Raw genomic sequence first — 21940 nt, forward strand, 5'->3', positions numbered from 1 at the left:
GTATATATGGGAACAGTGCAAGAGTGTACGGACAAAATCAGGAAAGCCAAGGCAAAGAATGAGTTACACCTACAAGAAATGTTAGAGACAACAAGAAGGGTTTCTTCAAATACGTCAGACAAAAATAAAGATCCAGGGTGGTGTGGGTCTGCTGCTCAAAGGAGAAGGTGAGCTGGTAACAGAAGATGATAGGAAGGCAGAGCTGCCCAGTGCCTCCATTTCTTCAGTCTTCTCACAAAAAAGAACATGTACCCAGATGACTAGTAAAGTTACCATAGACAATAAAGGGGAAGGGATGCAGATCAGAATAAATAAAGAACGCATCAGAAATCTTCTGATCAATTTCAATGACTTCAAATCAGTGGAGCTGGATGCTATTTAACTGAGGTACTGAAAGAACTAGCTGAAGGAATCTTGGAGCCGCTCGCAATAATATTTACACACTCATGGACGACAGGTGGGGTCCCAGAAGACTGGAGAAGAGCTAATATAGTGCCCATCTTTAACAAGGGGGAAAAGGAGGAGCTGGGAAACTATAGACCAGTCAGGCTGACTTCAATACCTGGGAACCACTAGAGCACTGTATAAAATATTCAATTTGTGAATACCTGGAGGATAAAGGGGTGATCACTAGCAGCCAGCATGGATTTACCAAGAACAAATTATGCCAAATGAGCTTGATTTCCTTCTTTGACAGGGTAACTGATTTGGTAGATAGGGGAATGTGGTGGACATAATATATCTGGACTTCATCAAGGCCGTTGACACAGCCCCACATAACATTCTAATAAGAAAGCAGGAGAAATGTGGGCTCAACAGAACTGTCATTAAGTGGATACATAATTGTTTAAACAACCACAAACAAAGAGTAACTATTAATGGAATGAATCGGATTGGGGGGAGGTCTCAAGTGGGGTTCCACAGGGATCTGTTCTGAGTCTAGTGTTGTTTAAAATCTTTTTTGACTACCTGGATGTAGGAATAGAGAGCACACTGATCAGCTTTTCAGATGAAACAAAGCTGGGAGGGTTACCAATACTTTGGAGGATAGAGCTAAAATTCAGAGGGATAAATTGGAGAACTGGACTATAGACAATAAAATGAAATTCAACAAAGAAATAAGGTGCTACAATGTGGGGAAGAAAAACCAAATTCACAAATACAGAATGGGGGAAAACTGGCTTGGCAGCAGTACAGCTCAGAAGGATCTGGGTGGTGTGGTGGATCACGACCTCCAATGCAACGTTGTAAAAAAAGCAAATGCAATTTTAGGCAAGTCATAGGAGGTGATTGTACCATTCTACTCAGTGCTGGTTAGGCCCCAGCAATACTGTGTCCCATTTTGGTCATCAATGTATAGAAAGGATGTAGAGAAACTGTAAGGAGCCAGAGATGAGTGACAAAGATGATCAAAGGGATTGAATGCTAACCCTGTGAGCACAGGCTGAATTAACTGGGTATATTTAGGAGATAAAGAGGCGGGGGGAATGTGCTAGCAGTCTTCAAATATGTGAAAGGCTGCCATAAAAAAGATGGAGAAAAGTTGTTCTCTTTTGCCATAGAGATCAGTACAAGAGGCAATGGGTTCTTCAAATTATAGCACAGCAGATTTAGATTAACTCTCAGGAAAACCTTCCTAATTGTAAGAACAGTAGGACAAGGGAACAGACTGCCTCGGAAGTCGTGGAAGCTTCGTCACAGGAGCTTTTCAAAAATAGGCTGGAGAGCCATCTGTCTTGGATGGCTTAGACACAACAAATCCTGCATCTTGGCAGGGGGTTAGACTAGATGACCATTGCAGTCCCTTCTAATCCTATGATTCTATGATATATTAAGAAAAACGAAAGGAGGGGAAAGAGAGAAAAAAAAGAACAGGAAACAGTAAATTGTTTTAAAATGGTTTCATGAATACAGTTCTAGTGCTTAGCCATTTCTAAAAATTCAGATTCCCACTAATAGAACACAGCATCATTCTGCACCCATTGAGAAAGTGATGCCACACAATTCAGAAATCCCCACACTGTGCTACCCAATAGCTAATTACACAGTGTTGAAATATATGTACACCAACACGAATCGTGTATGCCCAAAGCTACAATACCAGTTTCTGTTTCATTCGGAGAGGGGTGCATGTGTCTGAAGGAATTCAAATCAAATTTAGTTTAAATGAAGGACCACATTTTTTTCAGATTGAAAATCATCAGCAAATATAAACTACAATGTCCTAGTCAAAAATACAAAAATACCAAGCTATTTCAAGGGTGATTTTATCTGATCTAAACATAATTTATTTTGTCCCTACCTTCCAGCAGCCAGGATCAATGTGCTTCACTGTTCCAGGAGTGTCTTGCAATGGACTCTTTTTGCAAATTTATCCAAATTTCTTTTCACAAACACTGTCTGCCCAGTATCCATCCTGAAGGCAGTTTGGGAAGAAGATTGTCGGTTAAGAGGAACTAAAATTCTTTACACAACTGCTTATTTTCTTTCTTTTTCTTTTTTTTGGCAACTTTCCTTTAAAAATAAAAAAGAAATATGCTTATTATTTTTTCCCTGAAGCTAGTCCATGAGTTGATTCATAAAGAAGCTACAGCTGTTGAATTGAGCTGGCCTGAAGCCTGGGTACAGAGTTACAAGGATTGCTGGATATGCTAGAGAAGTAAATGTATTATCGTATCTTAATACTGATCTAAGTTTCTCTAAAATTTAAAGCATAAACTTGCCGAGCAACTAGAGATATCATCATATGGTATTATTCTAAAACAAGTTCTCCAGTTTTTGGACATCTAATTGAAAATAAAAAACAGAAAGAAAATATGTTGTTAATGCATAGATATAATTGCATTATTTCACCTGTCCTTTCATAACAACACAATCTTCTTGTCTGCTCTTTGCAATGGTTGGTTCTCCATGGAGCCACTTTGTGTATGTCACAGGCATCTTATCACTCCATTCAAAACACATTTGAATCCTGAGGTCATTCAAACCAATCCACAGCTCAACAATTGGCTCTAAGAACATAAATTCAGCTATGTTTTTATCTGCATTGTAATAATTTTCAGGAGCAGATTTTATGACGATGAGCTGAAATTGTTACATTGCATTACAAAGCCTTTCCAGATATATTGACAATGATGTCTACTTAATGTCTATTTCATGTTCATTCAAGAAGAGATAGGAAATACCACCAGGAAAGCAAATCATTCTACTTAGCGGCAGTATTGGCTGCTCTTTTTGTGACCACAGCAGTTACCCAATGCTGCAGTAACTGGGGGCTGTGATTTCAAACCTCGATGCCAACTCTGCCCACATATCTACACCAGCGACACCATCACAGGACCTAACCAGATCAGCCACACCATCACCGGTTCATTCACCTGCACGTCCACCAATGTAATATATGCCATCATATGCCAGCAACGCCCCTCTGCTATGTACATCGGCCAAACTGGACAGTCGCTACGGAAAAGGATAAACGGACGCAAATCAGGTATTAGGAATGGCAATATACAAAAACCTGTAGGAGAACACTTCAACCTCCCTGGCCACACTATAGCAGACCTTAAGGTGGCCATCCTGCAGCAAAAAAACTTCAGGACCAGAATTCAAAGAGAAACTGCTGAGCTTCAGTTCATCTGCAAATTTGACACCATCAGCTCAGGATTAAACAAAGATTGTGAATGGTTTGCCAATTACAAAACCAGTTTCTCCTCCCTTGGTTTTCACACCTCAACTGCTAGAACAGGGCCTCATCCTCCCTGATTGAACTACCTCATTATCTCTAGCTTGCCTGCATATATATACCTGCCCCTGGAAATTTCCACCACGTGCATCTGATGAAGTGGGTATTCACCAACGAAAGCTCATGCTCCAAAACGTCTGTTAGTCTATAAGGTGCCACAGGATTCTTTGCTGTTCTTACAATAAATAAAAATATTTCAGAACAATTCAAGTTAGAGCCTGGAATAAGTGTGGTTAAATTTGAAATTAATTATGCAATTAATTAAAAATAAAAGCAGAGTTAAGATACTGGAAGTATTTTTTTTCTTATTCTGCATATAAATATGTCAGGCTATTAGATCTATCTGCTATGATACACAGAATTTGGGGTAGAAAATATAAACACATTCAACCAAGACTGAAAAAAATGGGATCAATGCCAACTGGATTTCACAGTCTGAAAACATCAACACTGCAAAATGTGCAAATTTGGACAAAATGATGTTTTATAATTCCAGATGTAATATTTTCACATGATGCATTGCATCTAATTATGTTTTGTATATTATCACAACAGTAGTGAAGGATATGCTTATCTTCATTTTGGATGGAATGTGGTTTGCAGGGTGCTTATGCATAGGGAAGCATGCTATGGCTCACCACCTTAGGAACATTCTAGAGAAGGCCAGGGGGAGGTGGTTGAGCTCAGCACAGGGAATGAGAAACTATGAGCATGTGATAAACAAATCCATTTATGGAAAGGTAAAATCTGATTGGTTAGATGTTCATGTTATATAACTTGTTATGTAAGTGCCATGTGCTATAAAATAGCAAGGGGAGGGGCTCCTTGCTGGAGGGACTCTGTCTGATTTTTTGTACCAGGGGCTCTCCTTTTGTACATATTGAATAAAGCCTTGCTGAATTGAATCGCATCAGATCGCACTGAATCGCATCACATAGAATCGAAGTCCCTTGATTCTACCCAGCATCAGACTCATTGTGAACCACAAAATCCCAACAGTAGCAATTATCTCTCTGTATATGTTTACTTTCTACATCATAGGTTCTCATTAAATAGTTTGTCAGAGACAGGATAGCTGCCTTTATTTTCTCAGAAAAGTGGTGCTGCAGTAAATCGTTCCCTTTGCCAGTTACAGGTTCTAATACCTAGGAACCAATTCCATTTGACTTTATCAGGTGGTGATATGCGCCCATACTGCAGTCTTTATAGGGCTTCCAGTGATCACCCTGCTGCTTGCTAAGGCCCAGATCCAGTGACCTCTCAAGGCAAAGGGGAGTCGTTCTTGGAAGTTCAGAACACATTGTAGCAGGTGCTAAACATCCTGAACTCCTATTGGCTTCACGTGCGGAAGCACAATCCATTTTACTTCTTTGTGAAGTTAAATTATGTCAGGATGTCCATGGTTTGGATGGTCACCTCTGTTTTTATAAATAAAAAAAACAAAAATAAATTGTTTAAACTTAGGTGTGATTTGAGTTCTAGAAAAGTTGCCAAAGATTAGACATCCTACTTTAGAAAAATTAAATAATGGTATTATTCCTAGAGTATTTTAAACAGGGGAATGGGTAGAATGGTTTGTTCTGTGCAACCAGCAAAACAGAACATATGCAATTTTTAAAAAGAATTACTTTTGGATGAAGCAAATTTGTAATTTCATATAAATAAAAATGCATTTCTGTTGCATAGCTCTGCAGACCAAATCCATACAATTTAAATAAAAAGCTTTTACTGTAATTTTTATTGACAGACCTACCTGAGGGAAGAGAGAAAGAATCCAAAGTGGAGTTTTCCCTTTTACAAATATAGCCAACTTTCTGATCACATTCACGGTTTTCCCATTTAGCATCTTTTCTAGGATTCAGTACTGCACAGATTTTCTCAGGTTCCAGGGAAGGATTTCCTTCGAAAAATGAATTCAAAGCCAGTGAAATTCCTGTAGGCAGTGCAAATCCTCATGTTTGTTTTGTTTCTTTTCCCATATAGATTATGGACTCAGCATTTCATTGGTATTATTATTTTTATACTGTAGCTAAAGAAATGTGTTCAAAAATAGTTCTTTACTTGACAATGTCCCCTTAAACACTTGTGATAAAATATGAATTACATAACATCTGATGTAATATTCAACTGGGGTCAGGTCATACTGGTATGACTGCTGAATAGTGAACGTAATGAGACAAATTCTGCCCTTATTTACTGTCATGAAATCTGAGGACACAATTTGGCCCAATATTTTTGTGCACTGCATATTCCCCTATTGATTCTTGTGCATGATTTCAGTTCATGCTAGGAATTATATACATATGTATTGAAAGAAGAACTTACCCCAGTGTTTGAATAATCAGACACTAACGATTAAGAGAAATTGTATGCATTAAAGGGGAACATTCATATTCCTTTTATAAATTCTATTTGTCTTTTAGAAAGTAAAAGAAGATAAGTAGAAAATCATATTTGCTAAAATTATTGGACACGAGAATTTTATTACTGACCTATATAACCCATTGTCAAGGGAATGCAGAAACAACCTGAGTGAAGGCTGTAGGAGGCCAAGGCACAAGGCTCCCCTATCTCTTGAATAAACAGGGTGGGGCAGGAAGTTTGATGGGACCAGCAGGGAATAGACAAACCCTGGAGTCATAGGGAAGATAGAGACAGGCCTGAGTCTGAAGCCGTCCCCCAGTCATGGTGTCAGAAAAGGTAGGTAGCCATATACCCCAACACCAAAGGAACTTTCAGATTTGGTGAGGGTCAGGAAAAGAAAATCAAATACATTTGCTCAGGAAGCAAATATAATGTTGAATAAAATTGGGGTTTGTGAGGCAGCTGAGATCATAACAGGAATTTTGAATTTGAGCCACCTCATTGTTACTGTGATAACAGTAGAGATTACTTCAGGGCTAGAATGTAAATGCACAGGGACTCAGATGGTCAAAGACTCTTTAGGATATAAAACGAGAAGAAATGCCCAAAAATAAGGAGGAGAAACTCTGAAAAAGACTAAAACTCACTGCCACTGAGAACTGACACCTTGAGATGCTCTCAGATGGAGATGGTGAAGTTTAAGGGGCACCAAGAGAATGTTGGATGTCTTAATTGACTCAACATTACCTCTAAATACATGCCTTATGCAACCCAGCCGTTACCCAGACAGGGGCTCTGTAGGATTTTATTGCATTTTACTTTTGATATATGATTAGATGACGATTTCTGTTTTGTTTTCGTTTTTTATTTTCAGATTACGTATTAAAGCATAACTCCACTGTCAAATCTTTAAAGTGGAGCTCAATGATGATCTATTCACATGGCTATCATTACAAATGCTATATTTATATGTCAGATAGTACAAAATTGTAACTGAGATCCACTCAACAGTCTAGCTGCAGATTTTCATCCTTAAAACCATTCTAAAAATTATCCATACCTAGATCCCAATTTAAATATCTGAAATGACTGCTGCCACTCCATTGCCATCCATAGTTGAAATTCAGACTGTTAAATCCAATCCACAGAGCAGATCTCATCCTGTCAATTAAATCTAAACCAAAAGAAATTAAAATACATCATCATATATTAGTTGTAAAATACTTTACAGGCACAATGTTTTGAAGAGGCTAATAGATGTCTGTTTAGTGGTTTCCAAAAGTGTTTGCAATAAGCTTTGGCAATGAAAAGCATTAAGTGCTGCAAATAATATTTTATTACTAAATTCACTCTAAGTTTTGATGCAAAATCATTCAAAGGCTTAATTCAAACAGAGCCTATATTTATGTGCACAATATTTATGTGAGCTGCTGACAGGGTTAATCCAGTCAGGTGTTTCATGTGAAAGGAAATTCCCAGAATGCTGTATGTATTGGAATTTCTATATGAGGAACAGCTGAATTTCCAGTACTGTAAGCTTATAAATGGCAGTATCTAGTGTAATATGCAACAAAACAGCTCTGCCTTCAGTTTTATCATATCAAGGACATTTCCTAAATTGCTTTTCTTTGAGGTTGATATCCTTGTATTTACTGCAAAGGGAATTGAATCAGACACTTTCTAAGCCATTTAAATGGTAATTCCACATCACGTTTCAAAAACATCACTTTCTGCGTTTAGGTTTTTTCCTATGAGTTAGCACATATTGCTAATATTCAAAAGTCTCATTAATTACAATAGATGAATTGCTTCCATAATTCACCTCTCAGATACATTTGCTCATGTATCTCTGTGATGCTTAATAATTCTGCATTCTGTTGCTGGCAGCTTTTCCTTGCTTGGTGCCATGTTAGAGCTGATTGGAAGTTTATCTGGTAGTGGGTGCCTGTCAAAGGGTCTGTAGTCCAAAATCTGTGAGTTTCATTATCTGCATGAGAGAAGTGGGATGCAATGTTGACATTTATTCTGATTAATACATATAAAATGTATGATAAAATTTAACTGTGAGTGTACTTGTAAAGTAGCACTGTTCCAATCGAGAAAACAGAATCCTTTCTTTAAAAGTGGGAGTCTGTTATTTTGCTCCATGGATGAAATCCTGATCACACTGAAGTCAATGGGATAAGCCATTAATTTCAACGGGGCCAAGATTTCACCTGATATATTCAGTTTCATAGCTCAAACGTGACAATCTTCCAAAGAAAGAAATACAATGGGGCAAATCCTGCACCTTCCTCCATAGCACTACACAGCCCCAGTCATAATAGATTTAACATGGTTCCACAACAAGGAGTAGAGAATAGGTAAGAATTTGGGGTTCCTGCCCAGAATATCTACAGTCTCATACATGACAAAGCACAACTCTTGGGTGGCTCCCTGTGCATTTCCATGCTGCCATATTTGGGAGGTGGGGTTAGGCAGGCCTAGAAAGGATTAGAGTTGACTCAACAGCCATTGCAGCCTCAGGAAGGAGTTATTTGTTTCTAGTTTTATGGCCAAATTCAGCACTGGTTAAGGCAGATTCACAGCTGCTTTGCGTCACAGGAGAGGCACAAAACAGTCACAGCAAACTGGTGAATCTGGTCTTTGACTTTCTCATTCTGAAAAAGCAAGAAAATCAAAAGCAAATGATGACATTGATGAAATATGAAGGCTGAGATTGCATTTGTATTATCTTCTTTAAATTCAAAGTTCACCTTCCTAGTGTGACCTTCTCTCTAATCTCATGTGTGTATCCATTTCAATAGGGTCATGGAGCCAGAGAGTTTAGGGCCAGAAGGGACCACTAGATCATCTAGTCTGACCCTCCTGTGAATCATAGGCCACCAACACCACCCAGCACCCAAACACTAAGCACAACAACTGAAATCAAATCAAAGTATTACAACCCACAGAAGATTAAACTACTGTATGCTACAGGCAAAGAATACGACAGACTGAGGTGCACCAGTGCTGGAGGCCTGTACCCACATGCTGCAAAGAAATGTGAAAAAAAACAACGGTACTGCCAATCTGACCTGAGGAAAATTCCTTCCTGACCCTACATATGGCTATCAACTGAGTATTTGGATCTCCAGGAAGATTGTAATGGCCTGATTCTACAACCCTTACTCATGCTGGGTCAGGTCCTGTGGCCCATTCTGTTCCCTTTCACCACCCAGGAGACTGCTGACATCTCCTAAGGGGATATAGATCTAGCATAGCCAGCTCCAATGTCTATGACATAGGAGATAGCAAGTATGAAAAATCAGGACAGAGGACGGGGAGAAATAGGCACCAATATAAGACAAAGCCCCAAATATCAGGACTGTCCCTATAAAATCGGGACATCTAGTCACCCTACCTGCAAATGCAATATAGGGGGCCTGACAAAGATGTAGAGGCAATATGCTGCTGCTATCCATAGCTGGCAGTAAGGGAAGTAGCCCCTGAGGCAACTGATAGTGGCTGCCTGATTCACTTGTGGTTTTATGCTGACTACAATAGAATTTAGAGTTGCTTAGAGATACTGCTCAAAACTCTGCAATTGATAACAATCCCCAATTAGCCAGAGTTCTTTTATATGGATGCCTCTACTGCACTAGATTTCACATTATTGCCCTGTAAGAAATGTTATAGGGTGGAAGTAGAGGATGATGCAAAATAAATCCGTTCAAGTTTTTGCCTTGTGAACATGACACTGTCAGTGACATTTCAGCAGTGTTGTTCTGTTTCCTAAATATTATGCTATTATATACTCTAAATCAACATTCAGAACTTAGATTTTAACAGGCAAAATCCATACAACTCATCTGTGTCAAAGTCTGCTGTTGTTCCACACCATAGCAAGTCATCTGACCTGGCAGCATCTGTACACTCAGCATACCATTTACCACTCAGCTTGAAAGGGAATACACAGGGTGCCCCATTGGCATTTCCTAGCAATGTAAATAAATCTGAGGATACAAAATGATAGGTCAGTATAGGAATAGTAATAAAAATAAGGAAGCTTGAGGTGCCCAACTCTCTAATCCTCTGTATCACACCTGGGAGGGCCACTGTATGCATAGTCACTGATGGCCAACTGTTACTCTCAGAGCAGCATAAGACAGCCAAGGAAACACTGTGTGACTTACACATTTGGTCCGTGTTATCATTAGCTGTGGCAGCTGGAAATTGAACCTTCAGAACTCATGCTCATGAGCTGGTGAAAGCACCTAGTTATTTTCACTAACTTCATTTTAAGATAAAGTTCTTTGAATGGAAAAAAAAGTGTACCTTGTATAGTTTCATTTTTAACAATTGTATATTTTTAAGTAAATATCTTTTCAGTTCACTTTTAAAAGGACTTTTCATCTTCTAAAGACACTTACAGCATTTGGAGGAACTGTACACAGAATTGATTTTCTTTTCTGATATTAATGGGCCATCAAAGTAGAAGTGTGAAGTAAGCAGAGGTAAATTTGTGCCTCTCATCCAGTAACTACAATGTACTTTACTAGCACATATACTGCAGCTGATGAGACTAACACAAGTTACATTTAATAATTAAAAATAATGTAATTCCATTTTTGTTTTACAAATAAGACAACAAATGTTACACTTTTTTTCCTTCATGGTGCTGAATAAATCATATCATGGTATGATTCCTGTGTAAAGTGAAGAGTATGTTTGCAGGGTTGGGATCGGGGCGGCTCCAGGCCCCAGCACGCCAAGCGCGTGCTTGGGGCAGCATTCATCGGGGGGTGCTCTGCCGGTCACCGGGAGGGCAGCAGGCAGGGTGCCTTCGGCGGCATGCCTGCGGGAGGTCCACTGAAGCTGCGGGACCAGTGAGCGGCAGAGCGCCCCCTGCGGTCTGATGCCGCGCGTGGGGTGGTGAAATGTCTAGAGCCGCCCCTGGTTGGGATGTAGAAGCCTGGTCATGCTCTGCCATAGTCTCACATGAGAACTGAGCATGGCTGATTATACAATCAGATGAATATACATCAAATTACTCTAACACACACACACACACAAATAAATTAGTTCAGAACAATAAAAAGATAAATTTTCAGACTTTACCTTCATAGCCCTGAGAGCACAAATCATCTGTGGTTCCATAGATCTTCCACTTACTCCTCACACCTGATTCCTTCTGCAGCATAACATTTCCTTCTTCTCTGCTGCCAGAGTTAAAAAAGAAATCTTCTCCTTGGATTGCAAGAAGGGTTTCATTTCTGCATTCCCAGTGTTGGAGTTCACTTGTCTTGTTACAAGGATATAAAGTGATCATCACCTGGTCTTTCTTTGAAGGCACTCCCAAGCATAGCCTCAATGCTACACTCATAAGCTGGTGATCAGAGACCCACCTGAATTTTTGTGACTCAGCGTCCTGGTTGCAAGTGGCAGTTGTGACGGAGCTAGAACTCTGAGCTTGTGCACAGCGCTTGAGATCTTTATTATATATTAAAAATATTTCATTATCTGCAAAACAAAATGAGAATAATTAATGCATTTGGGTTGGAGAGAGGTTGAGAGGAAAACAGTAAGACGATGTGAGGTGTTGTTTTATTGAATCAAGAATGGGCCTTTTACTCATGGCAAGTGATTGTGGGTTCAAGTCCCACTTATAGCGACAGAGGCAGTATCTTCTGGAGCCCTAGTACGTAGGAAGGGGAAAAAAATCAGGTGTGACTTGTGCATACACAACACAAAGAGACAATCAAGCAAAGAAGAAATGTAAGAATTTATATTATACCTCATTTTAACAAAGCAATAATTATAATGGAACTTTCTTTTTTCCTTTAACTTTGTCCCAAAAACACACTTCTTCCAAGAAGTTTTTTCTGATTGCACTAAATGCCCCAATAACAACTATGTGGGTGAAACAAACTTCTTCCAAGAAGCTTTTCTGGATGAACTAAATGCCTCAATAATAACTATGTGGGTGAAACCACACAATCACCCTGCTCTTGAATGAACTAACAAAGGAAAATGATAAAAGATAAAAATATCCTATCACCTGTGGGTGAACACTTTTCACAGAATGATCAAGTTATATCATACCTATCAGGCCTCATCCTCAAAGGAAACCCGAAGTGGGTCCAATAAAAGATGTTACCTCGCCCAGCTTGTCTCACTAATATCCTGGGACTAACATGGTTACAACTACACTGCATACAAAAATAGTAGCTTGTTATCCAATGTTTCATTAGTGCAGTTACAGTAGGAGTCTAATATAACTTATACAATCAGATGATAGGCAAATTCCAACTACAGCAATGAAACACAGAATGTGGAAGTATGGTTAAGCAACATTACAATTAACATAAATAGGGAAGGCTATAACTGGTATTTCCTCTATAGAAGTACCTATGTTCCAGCTCCCTAAGCCTTCTAGCTTTGGGGCTTACACAAGTGTTGAAGGAGCTCATGTGTAGCATTTTATAGGAATTATTTAATGAGCTAATTTTTATAATGTAAATAATTTGCTTATAACCATAAATCTCATCTTATGGTCAACACACCTTGCTCCAAGCTATAGCAAGGATAGGACACAGGGGCAGGATATAGTGTTAGATAGGAGAGTGGGGTACCTGGGTGTTCTTTGGGTGTAAACAGAGTGCTGTTGAGTGACAGCTGGGTGTTAGGGTTTTCAGGTAAATGTGTGCTACCTGGGAGGGTAGCTAAGGTGTTATTGGAGGGCTATGGTTGCTTGGTGGCTGGTGCAGAGAATTCTTGCTGGATGGCTGAGTCTGGCTGGAGGAGCCTGGGGACAATTCTGAGCTGACTCACATATTGGCACCACCTGCTCCTGCTGGCTGTTCCTTCCCTGCTCAGCTCCAACAGGGGGAATTCAGCAACAGAAGAGGCAGAAAGGCTTCTTGGCCTAGCAAAGCAGGTGCCACAGGAGCCCCTTTGTGACAAGGCAGAACAATTACCCACAACCCAGCTGAGGAGGATCCATCTGAACTCTGAGAATGAGTGACAAGGCTGCCAAGAGGCTGAGCATCAGCTGAGGAAGCCTTTTCCTCATTTATTTGTTGTCATTGTGTATTCCTGTGTGATCAGTGCCAGGGGCCTCTTACTTTGACCTCTTAGCCTCCATTGAGAAGAATAAATTGTTTTTAAATGGCTAAAACAAAACAAAAAATTAATGCGGGGGGTGAGTGAGGGGATCAATTGCCTCAATCACCTGTATAGATGTTAACTGTATCTTGTTACATTAACTTTTCTAAATCAAATGAATATACTGAACATACCTTAATGGAATTTCAAAATAAAAATAACCTCTTTTAGATGTATAATAGGCCTTGGCCCCTTTCAGCCCTACCTCTGATCAGTGATTTTAAACAAGTCTATTGCCCACAATTCCATGCTGCAGTTGTAGTGTGACCACAGAATTTCTTATCGAACAGAGCTCTACACACAACTATTGGTACCAAACATTCTATTAGGTATAGTTAAGACCAAAGAGAAATTATTCTATATTATCACTAAATGTTTCAAACTCAGGTATCCAAAACTAGGGTTCTAAATCCATATTTAGGCATCTAAATGGAATAATCCTCATTTTCAGACTCCAGAACACTCACAGCTCCCAGTGACTTCCATTCCTAATGGCTAGATTGTGTCTTAACATCACAGCTCTGTGGTGAACAGAGTTGAAGCCACAGAGCAGAATCTGGGAAACTCCAAGTAATCAAGGTCCATGAAGAAAGATGGTCTTGTGACTAAGGTACTGGACTAGGATCAGGAGATATGGGTTCACTCCCCAGTTTGCCTACCATTTTCCTGTGTGACATTGAACAAGTCATTTAATCTCTCTGTGCCTCAGTTTTCCAGCTGTACAGTGGGAATAATAAAAAAATATATTTTCTTCTACTCTGTCAGTTTTGTGTGTTTAGATGGTAAGCGTCAAATCGGCAGAAACTGTTTCTTACTATGTGTTTATAAAGTGCTTAGCATAGTGGCTCCAATGCTAGTTAGGGCCTTTAGGTGCAACTAACAGAAGTTACTAGATTACAGGCCCTGGTTCTCATGGGAGACCCTGACAGCTGCTGGGAGAACAATACAGCGGTGCACAGACAATCCAGGATGTTTTTGGAAAGTGTAGGGGACAATTTCCTGGTGCAAGTGCTAGAGGAACCAACTAGGGGCAGAGTTCTTCTTGACCTGCTGCTCACTAACAGGGAAGAATTAGTAAGGGAAGCAAAAGTGGATGGGAAGCTGGAAGGCAGTGACCAGGAGATGGTCAAGTTCAGGATCCTGACACAAAGAAGAAAGGAGAGCAGCAGAATACAGAGCCTGGACTTCAGAAAAGCAGACTGACTCCCTCAGGGAACTGATGGGCAGGATCCCCTGGGAGAATAACATGAGGGGGAAAGGAGTCCACGAAAGCTGGCTGTATTTTAAAGAATCCTTATTGAGGTTGCAGGAACAAATTATCCTGATGTGTAGAAAGAATAGTAAACATGGCAGGCAACCAGCTTGGCTTAACAGTGAAATCCTTGCTAATCTTAAACAGAAAAAAGAAACTTACAAGAAGTGGAAGATTGGACAAATGACCAGAGAGGTGTATAATAATCTTGCTCAGGAATACAGAAGTGAAATCAGGAAGTTGAAGTCACACTTGGAGTTGCAGCTAGCAAGAGATGTGAAGAGTAACAAGAAGGGTTTCTTCAGGTATGTTAGCAACAACAGGAAAGTCAAGGAAAGTGTGGATCCCTTACTAAGTGAGGGAGGCAACCTAGTGACAGAGGATGTGAAAAAAGCTAATGTACTCAATGCTTTTTTTGCCTGTGTCTTCATTAACAAGGTCAGTTCCCAGACTGCTGCACTGGGCAACACAGCATGGGGAGGAGGTGACCAGCCCTCTGTGGAGAAAGAAGTGGCTCAGGACTATTTAGAAAAGCTGGGTGAGCACAAGTCCATGGGGCCAGGTCCCAGGGTGCTAAAGGAGTTGACAGATGTGATTGCAGAACCTTTGGCCATTATCTTTGAAAACTCATGGCAGTCAGGGGAGGTCTCGGATGACTGGAAAAAGGCTAATTTAGTGGCCATCTTTAAAAAAGGGAAGGAGGAGGATCCAGGGAACTACAGGTCAGTCAGCCTCACCTCAGTCCCTGGAAAAATTATGGAGCAGGTCCTCAAGGAATCAATTCTGAAGCACTTAGAGGAGAGGATCAGTGAGCATGGATTCACCAAGGGCAAATCATGCCTGGCTAACCTAATTGCCTTCTATGAGGAGATAACTGGCTCTGTGGATGAGGGGAAAACAGTGGACATGTTATTCCTTGACTTTAGCAGAGCTTTTGATACGGTTTCCCACAGCATTCTTGCTGGCAAGTTAAGGAAGTATGGACTGGATGAATTAACTGTAAGGTGGATAGAAAGCTGGCTAGATCATCAGGCTTAGTGGGTAGTGATCAATGACTCCATGTCTAGTTAGCAGCCAGTATCAAGCACAGTGCCCCAAGGGCCGGTCCTGGGGATGGTTTTGTTCAATATCTTCATTAATGATCTGGAGGATGGCATGGACTGCACCTTCAGCAAGTTTGCAGATGACACTAAACTGGGAGGAGTGGCAGATATGCTGGAGGGTAGGGATAGGATACAGAGGGACCTAGACAAATCAGAGGATTGGTTCAAAAGAAATCTGATGAGATTCAACAAGGACAAGTGCAAAGTTCTGCACTTAGGATGGAAGTATCCCATGGACTGCTACAGACTAGGGACTGAATGGCTATGCAGCAGTTCTGCAGAAAAGGACCTAACGATAATAGTGGATGAGAAGCTGGATATGAGTTAACAGAGTGCCCTTGTTGCCAAGAAGGCGAATGGCATTTTGGGCTGTATAAGTAGGGGCATTGCCAGCAGATCAATGGATGTGATCATTCTCCTCTATTCAACATTGGTGAGGCCTCATCTGGAGTACTGTGTCCAGTTTTGGGCCCCACACTACAAGAAAGATGTGGGAAAATTGGAAAGAGTCCAGCGGAGGGCAACAAAAATGATTAGGGGGCTGGAGCACATGACTTATGACAAGAGGCTGAGGGAACTGGGATTGTTTAGTCTGCAGAAGAGAGGAATGAGGGGGGATTTGATAGCTGCTTCAACTACCTGAGGAATGAGGGGTTCCAAAGAGGATGGATCTAGACTGTTCTCAGTGGTAGAAAATAACAGAACAAGGAGTAATGGTCTCAAGTTGCAGTGGGGAGGTTTAGGTTGGATATTAGAAAAAACTTTTCACTAGGAGGGTGGTGGAGCACTGGAATGGGTTACTTGGGCAGGGGGTGGAATCTCCTTCCTTAGAGGTTTTTAAGGTCAGGCTTGACAAAGCCCTGGCTGGGAGGATTTAGTTGGGGATTGGTCCTGCTTTGAGCAGGGGGTTGGACTAGATGACCTCCTGAGGTCCCTTCCAACCCTGAGATTCTATGATTCTATGAATGCAGGGCCAACCATGATTTGGCCCAAAAGTTCTTATTCAGAGTTAAATATGCACATCCAACCTTAACTCTGCCCCATGCCAATGCCCCCAACCAGTTTCTGCCCATATCTTTGATACATTCTTACACACAAGCTTATATATTTCTAACAACAGCCATATATCCCCACTTTAACATCCAATTATTTATTTGCAAGTCACATCTTTTCTTTTACAAGCTCATCTAAAGTGGAAGAAGGTACACATCCAGTATGTTTTATTCTTTTATATAGATATATATTTTTAATTAAATCAGATCCTACAGGAATCTTCAAGATTGTACCTGAGTGTATCTGCCTCTGCTGTTACTTCTGCTCCCCTGCTAGGCCTGGACCCTGCTGCTTCAGTAAATATTTACCTTATTCTGAGAAGGATCCAACACATCTGGAAAAGACTCTCTAGCCCATTTCTTTAAATCACTCAAATTAGGATTAATAATGAATGCAAAATAAACAGACTGAACCAGAGTGTCAAAGGAAAAGCATAAGAAGGAGAAGCACTTTCATTTCCACTCTGATATCGGAGACAAAACAATGACTTACCCAGTAGCTGCAAAGCGCTGTGAATGAGTGAGAGAAAAACCAGCAACATGGAGAGAATCATCACAAATGTTTAACTCCTTTCCACCAAGAGATGTGTTGTAATTTGTAGCTGTCAATAAAATCCTTCTCAAACAAGCTAGGTGGCAGGTCCTCCTCAGTTTCAAAAGGCTGACAGATCAGGGGAAAGCTCTGGGCTCTAAATAAGGAAATATCCTGTCACATGTGGCTTTTTAAAATAACTCAAATTCATGGTGTAAACTTTGCTCCTAAGAACAAAGTTTCCTTCCATAGAAATGTAGGAGATAATGTAGTGACAGATCAATACTGTTTTTCTGGACTTGTTAGTTTCACAGATGAATCAGTTGTTGGACTGTCAGGTCAATCAACTCTCTAGTGAAGGTATCAGGGAGCAAACAGAATAAAAGAGAAAAGCTGTTCCATTCCTTCAAAAATGAACTTTAACTCTCAAAAACATACTTAGAAAGTCAGCAATGGAGCAGAGAATAGAAAACAGGTCTTCTGACTTCCAGGCCTTGTCATTACTTTAAAAATATATATATTTTACCTCAAGGAAACTAATGTACATGAACTATCCTGAGGTTAAAAAACAAAACATAGTGAAGACAAGGCACTTTAGTTGTATCATGAAGTAAGCTAGGCCGGGTCAGCACAATACATCTGCCTGGGGCTGACCTTGCATAGTTTATCTCTCGGCAAAACAAATATGCCTATTCTTTCCTCTGTTTTTACCTCAGGATAGCTTATATACATAAGTTTCCTTGAGTTAAAAAATACACCTTTTTTAGCAGAGAAGGCAAGTTGTCCAGGCTGTGCCATCATGTACCCTATCCCCTGGACCAAGCTGCTATTGAAGCATTAGGAATTTAAAATATTGTAGACCAAAATCCTGAATGTCAAAACGCTTGGAAATAGCTAAGGTTCTAACACTAACATTACAGCTGGCCTTTATCTTAGTTTATTCTCCATTTGCCAGAGAAAGCTGCCTTCTGAAAAAGAGACTAAGGCTACGAGGTACTTTTGAAAAGTTTCACCCCATATGCTGTCTTGCATCACCACAAACTCCACAAAGCTGATCTTCCACCACCAAACCCGCTACCTGGTTTAAGTTGTGCAAGCCAAGAGTAAACTTACACAGTAAGTTTAACATTTCTTCCAGCATGAAATGAGGAAGGCAGGGTGGAGAAGATGAAGAGAGGAAATAGCATGCATGATTTTATATTTTTTTGCAAGTTAGTTCTCACAATTACAGATTGCACTGTTTGAAAAATATGATTTAAAAAACAGAAGGCATTCAGCTAGCTAGAGAGTGAAGGCATCACATCTATCAATGAGGACACACTTCTGTGAAGGGAAAGTTGTATTGGTTCCTGGCAATCAATAGTGACACACCTAATCAGGACAATCTGTATATGTGCTAGAAGAGTTGTGACTCAACAATCAATCCACATAGTTATACTTCCTCATATACCAGGTAGGCTGAGAGAAGCGGTAACTTGAATTAAAGGTGGGTAAGGTAGTTATCTGTGTACTTATGTGCTCATAAAATCCAAAATCAGATTTACCAATGCAGCAATAATGAAATGGAGAGGTCCAAATGTGAGAATTAGAGAATAGAGCTGGTTGGAGAAACTTTGAACCATATTCCATCAGCATTTAAATGCTTTGAGAAATCAGGTCAACTTAGCTGGAATTCTGTTTCAGAAGAATTTCCCATTATAATGTTTTCATAATGAAACATTTCAATTATTTCAAAATGACTTCATTTAAAATGGTTTATGTTTTGTATGATACATTAAGAATATATTTTATAATACAAAATAATAAACAAAAGTGTGAATCAAAATGAAATGTTTCAATTGAGCTGACTACTTTGCGGAGAATTTCACAATGTGGTGTTGTGGGGAGGGAGGGGTCGTTCCAGTTTAGAAAAAAGCCAGTTTTTGAAATCTCAAAATTCTTTGCAAAATGGACCTTCCATCCTCCACACAGTTCTATTAGGCAAGCTGTCTGATATAACAGCTCAACATAAACTCAAGAGGGAAGGAAAATCCTTAAGGAGCTCTGCAAAATGGGAGGCATTGGATAAGCTGCTGAATTCTAAAGAAATGCTGATAAACAAAATAGCTATGGAATGTACGGTTTTGCCTGTTTCCTATCTGACTACGAATGAGTTCATCCAGGCCAGCTTCAGACTGTTTCACTACCCCTTTTTTACAACAGCAGGAGAGCTAAGCAGGAAGTTGCCTCCGCACTATCACAAACTAAGGCCTGGTCTACACTAGCCTGTTATTTTGGAATTAGCCAAATTATTTTGGAAAAAAAAATGATTCTGTCCGCATGACCAAATGTTTTTTTTTTCGATTTAAAGGGCTCTTTAATTCGATTTCTGTACTCCACCTCCGCAAGTGGAGTAGCACTTAAATCGAGATCCCAATCCCGGGTTAAAGGTTTTGTGGACTGATTTCGACTTTATTGGCCTCCAGGAGCTATCCCAGGATGCTCCCTTGTGATCACTTTGGTCAACACTCTCATCTCCGATGCGCTAGCCAGGTGGGCAGGAAAAGCCCTGAGAACGTTTGAATTTCATTTCCCGTTTGGTCACCAGCAGCACAGGTGACCAGCAGCACAGTCCACCATCACAGGCGACCATGCAATCCTGGATTCTCAGACAAGCCCCAGCATGGTCCGAACGGATCTCATCGCATGTTGGGGAGATGAGTCTGTTATGGCAGAACTACATTCCAAAAAATAGAATGCAAATACCTATGCTAAAGTCTCCAGGGCCATGACAGAAAGAGGCTACTCCAGGGACACAGAGCAATGTTGTACAAAAATCAAGGAGCTCAGGCAAGCATACCAAAAAGCCAGCAAGGGAAACAGGCATTCTGGGTCACAGCCCCATATGTTCTGCTTCTACTGTGAGCTTCATGCAATTATAGGGGGTGATGCCACCACTGTCCATGGACACCTTCAATGGGGGAGTTGCACAGAGTGAGGAGGCAGAGACATTGGAGGATGAAGAGGAGGAGGAGGACGAGGAGGACAGTGCATAGGAAGCAAGTGGGGAATCCGTTTTCCCCCCTAGCCAGGAACTAATCTTAGCGCTGAATCCAATAGCCTCCCCTCACTCCCAAGGTGGGCTCCTGTTCCATGACCCTGGAGAAGGTACTTCTGGTGAGTTCTCACCTGACTGGGGCCACGCGGTGAGGGCGGGGACGACCCAGCCATGCTGGGTTGTTTGTGTTTAGAGTAAATGGCTCATCCCTGCTTTAAGCCGACCGGAGCCACGCGGTGGAGGGCAGGGGACGGGGGGTGGTTGTTGTGTGTGCAGTGATCATCCCAGAGAGCCCGCAGGCCCTCCTTTTATATGGCAAACCCACCAGGCATTGCTTGCTGTGGGAAAGGGGGCCCAGCAGATTGAAAGCATTGAAATGAATGTAGAAGAAGAAGAACCTTGCGTGCCCCTAGGGGCTGCCTGCAAGCTGAATTCTGTTGCCTGGCCGTGTGTGAGGGTTTACTCATACCAAAGGGCCCTCTTTGTTCTTTGGAATGTATTTTTTAAAATACTACCCTCCCTTTTTCTCCTCCCGCAGGTGCAAATGTTTCAACTTGTCCCCTATCTACTCTGTCCCAGAGACTGGTCCAGATTAGAAGGCAGAAAAAATGAACTTGGGAGGACATGTTCACTGAGCTCATGCAGTCCTCCCGCACTGATAGGGCCCACCTGAATGCATGGAGGCAAACAATTGTGGAGTCCCGTAAAGCATCACAGGAACATGCTCTTCTAATCACCCTGTTGTCTGGCTGTGCAAAACTGGTAGCCAGGTGAGTTGCCTCAACCTCCCACCCCACCATAAACATCTCCCCCTTACTCTCACAGATATTGTGGAGCACACAACAAGCAGCAATAACAATGGGAATATTGGTTGTGCCAAGATCTAACTGAGTCAATAAACTGCACCAGCGCCCTTTCAAATGTCCAAAAGTACACTCCACCACCATGCTGCACTTGCTCATCCTATAGTTGAACTACTCCTTACTACTGTCCAGGGTGCCTGTGTATGGCTTCATGAACCATGGCATTAAGGGGTAGGCTGGGTCCCTGAGGATAACTATAGGCATTTCAACAACCCCAACAGTAATTTTCTGGTCTGAGAAGTAAGTCCCTTCCTGCAGCTGTTCAAACAGACTAGAGTTCCGGAAGATGCGAGAGTCCTGCACCTTTCCCGGCCATCCCACATTGATATTGGTGAAATGTCCCTTGTGATCCACCATTGCTTGCAGCACCATGGAAAAGGACCCCTTGCAGTTTATGTACTGGCCGCCACAGTGTGCCGGGGCCAAGATGGGGACATGCATTCCATCTATCACCCTGCCGCAATTAGGGAACCCCAGCAAATTAAAGCCATCGACAGTCATCTGCACATTTCCCAAAGTCACTACCCTTGATAGCAGCTGCTCAATGATTGCATTGGCTACTTGCAGAACAGCAGACCCTGCAGTAGATTTGCCCACTCCAAACTGATTCCCGACTGACCGGTAGCTGTCGGGCATTGCAAGCTTCCACAGGGCTATTGACGCTCACTTCTCAACGGTGAGGGCTGCTTTCATTTTGGTGTCTTTGCGCTTCAGGGTAGGGGACAGCAAGTCACAAAGTTCCATGAAAGTGACCCTATGCATACGAAAGTTTCGCAGCCACTGGGAATCATCCCAGACCTGCAACACTATGTGATCCCACTAGTCTGTGCTTGTTTCCTGGGCCCAGAA

At 41.2% G+C, this 21940-nt stretch overlaps 1 protein-coding gene across 1 annotated transcript; it reads right to left on the reverse strand.

The window, feature by feature from the left end:
- Positions 1-2844: 2844 nt before the first annotated feature.
- LOC115644815 (macrophage mannose receptor 1-like) lies at positions 2845-17299 on the reverse strand. The gene is made up of 6 exons (XM_030549281.1): positions 17153-17299; positions 11207-11608; positions 7929-8093; positions 7167-7280; positions 5496-5642; positions 2845-3041 (listed from the first exon to the last, which is right to left on the reverse strand). The coding sequence occupies exons 1-6, from the start codon at positions 17211-17213 to the stop codon at positions 2845-2847; spliced, it is 1086 nt and encodes a 361-aa protein (XP_030405141.1). The 5' UTR covers positions 17214-17299.
- Positions 17300-21940: the final 4641 nt, after the last annotated feature.

Source organism: Gopherus evgoodei, chromosome 2 (assembly GCF_007399415.2).
Source record: "Gopherus evgoodei ecotype Sinaloan lineage chromosome 2, rGopEvg1_v1.p, whole genome shotgun sequence".
In the NCBI taxonomy this organism is placed as follows: Eukaryota; Metazoa; Chordata; order Testudines; family Testudinidae; genus Gopherus; species Gopherus evgoodei.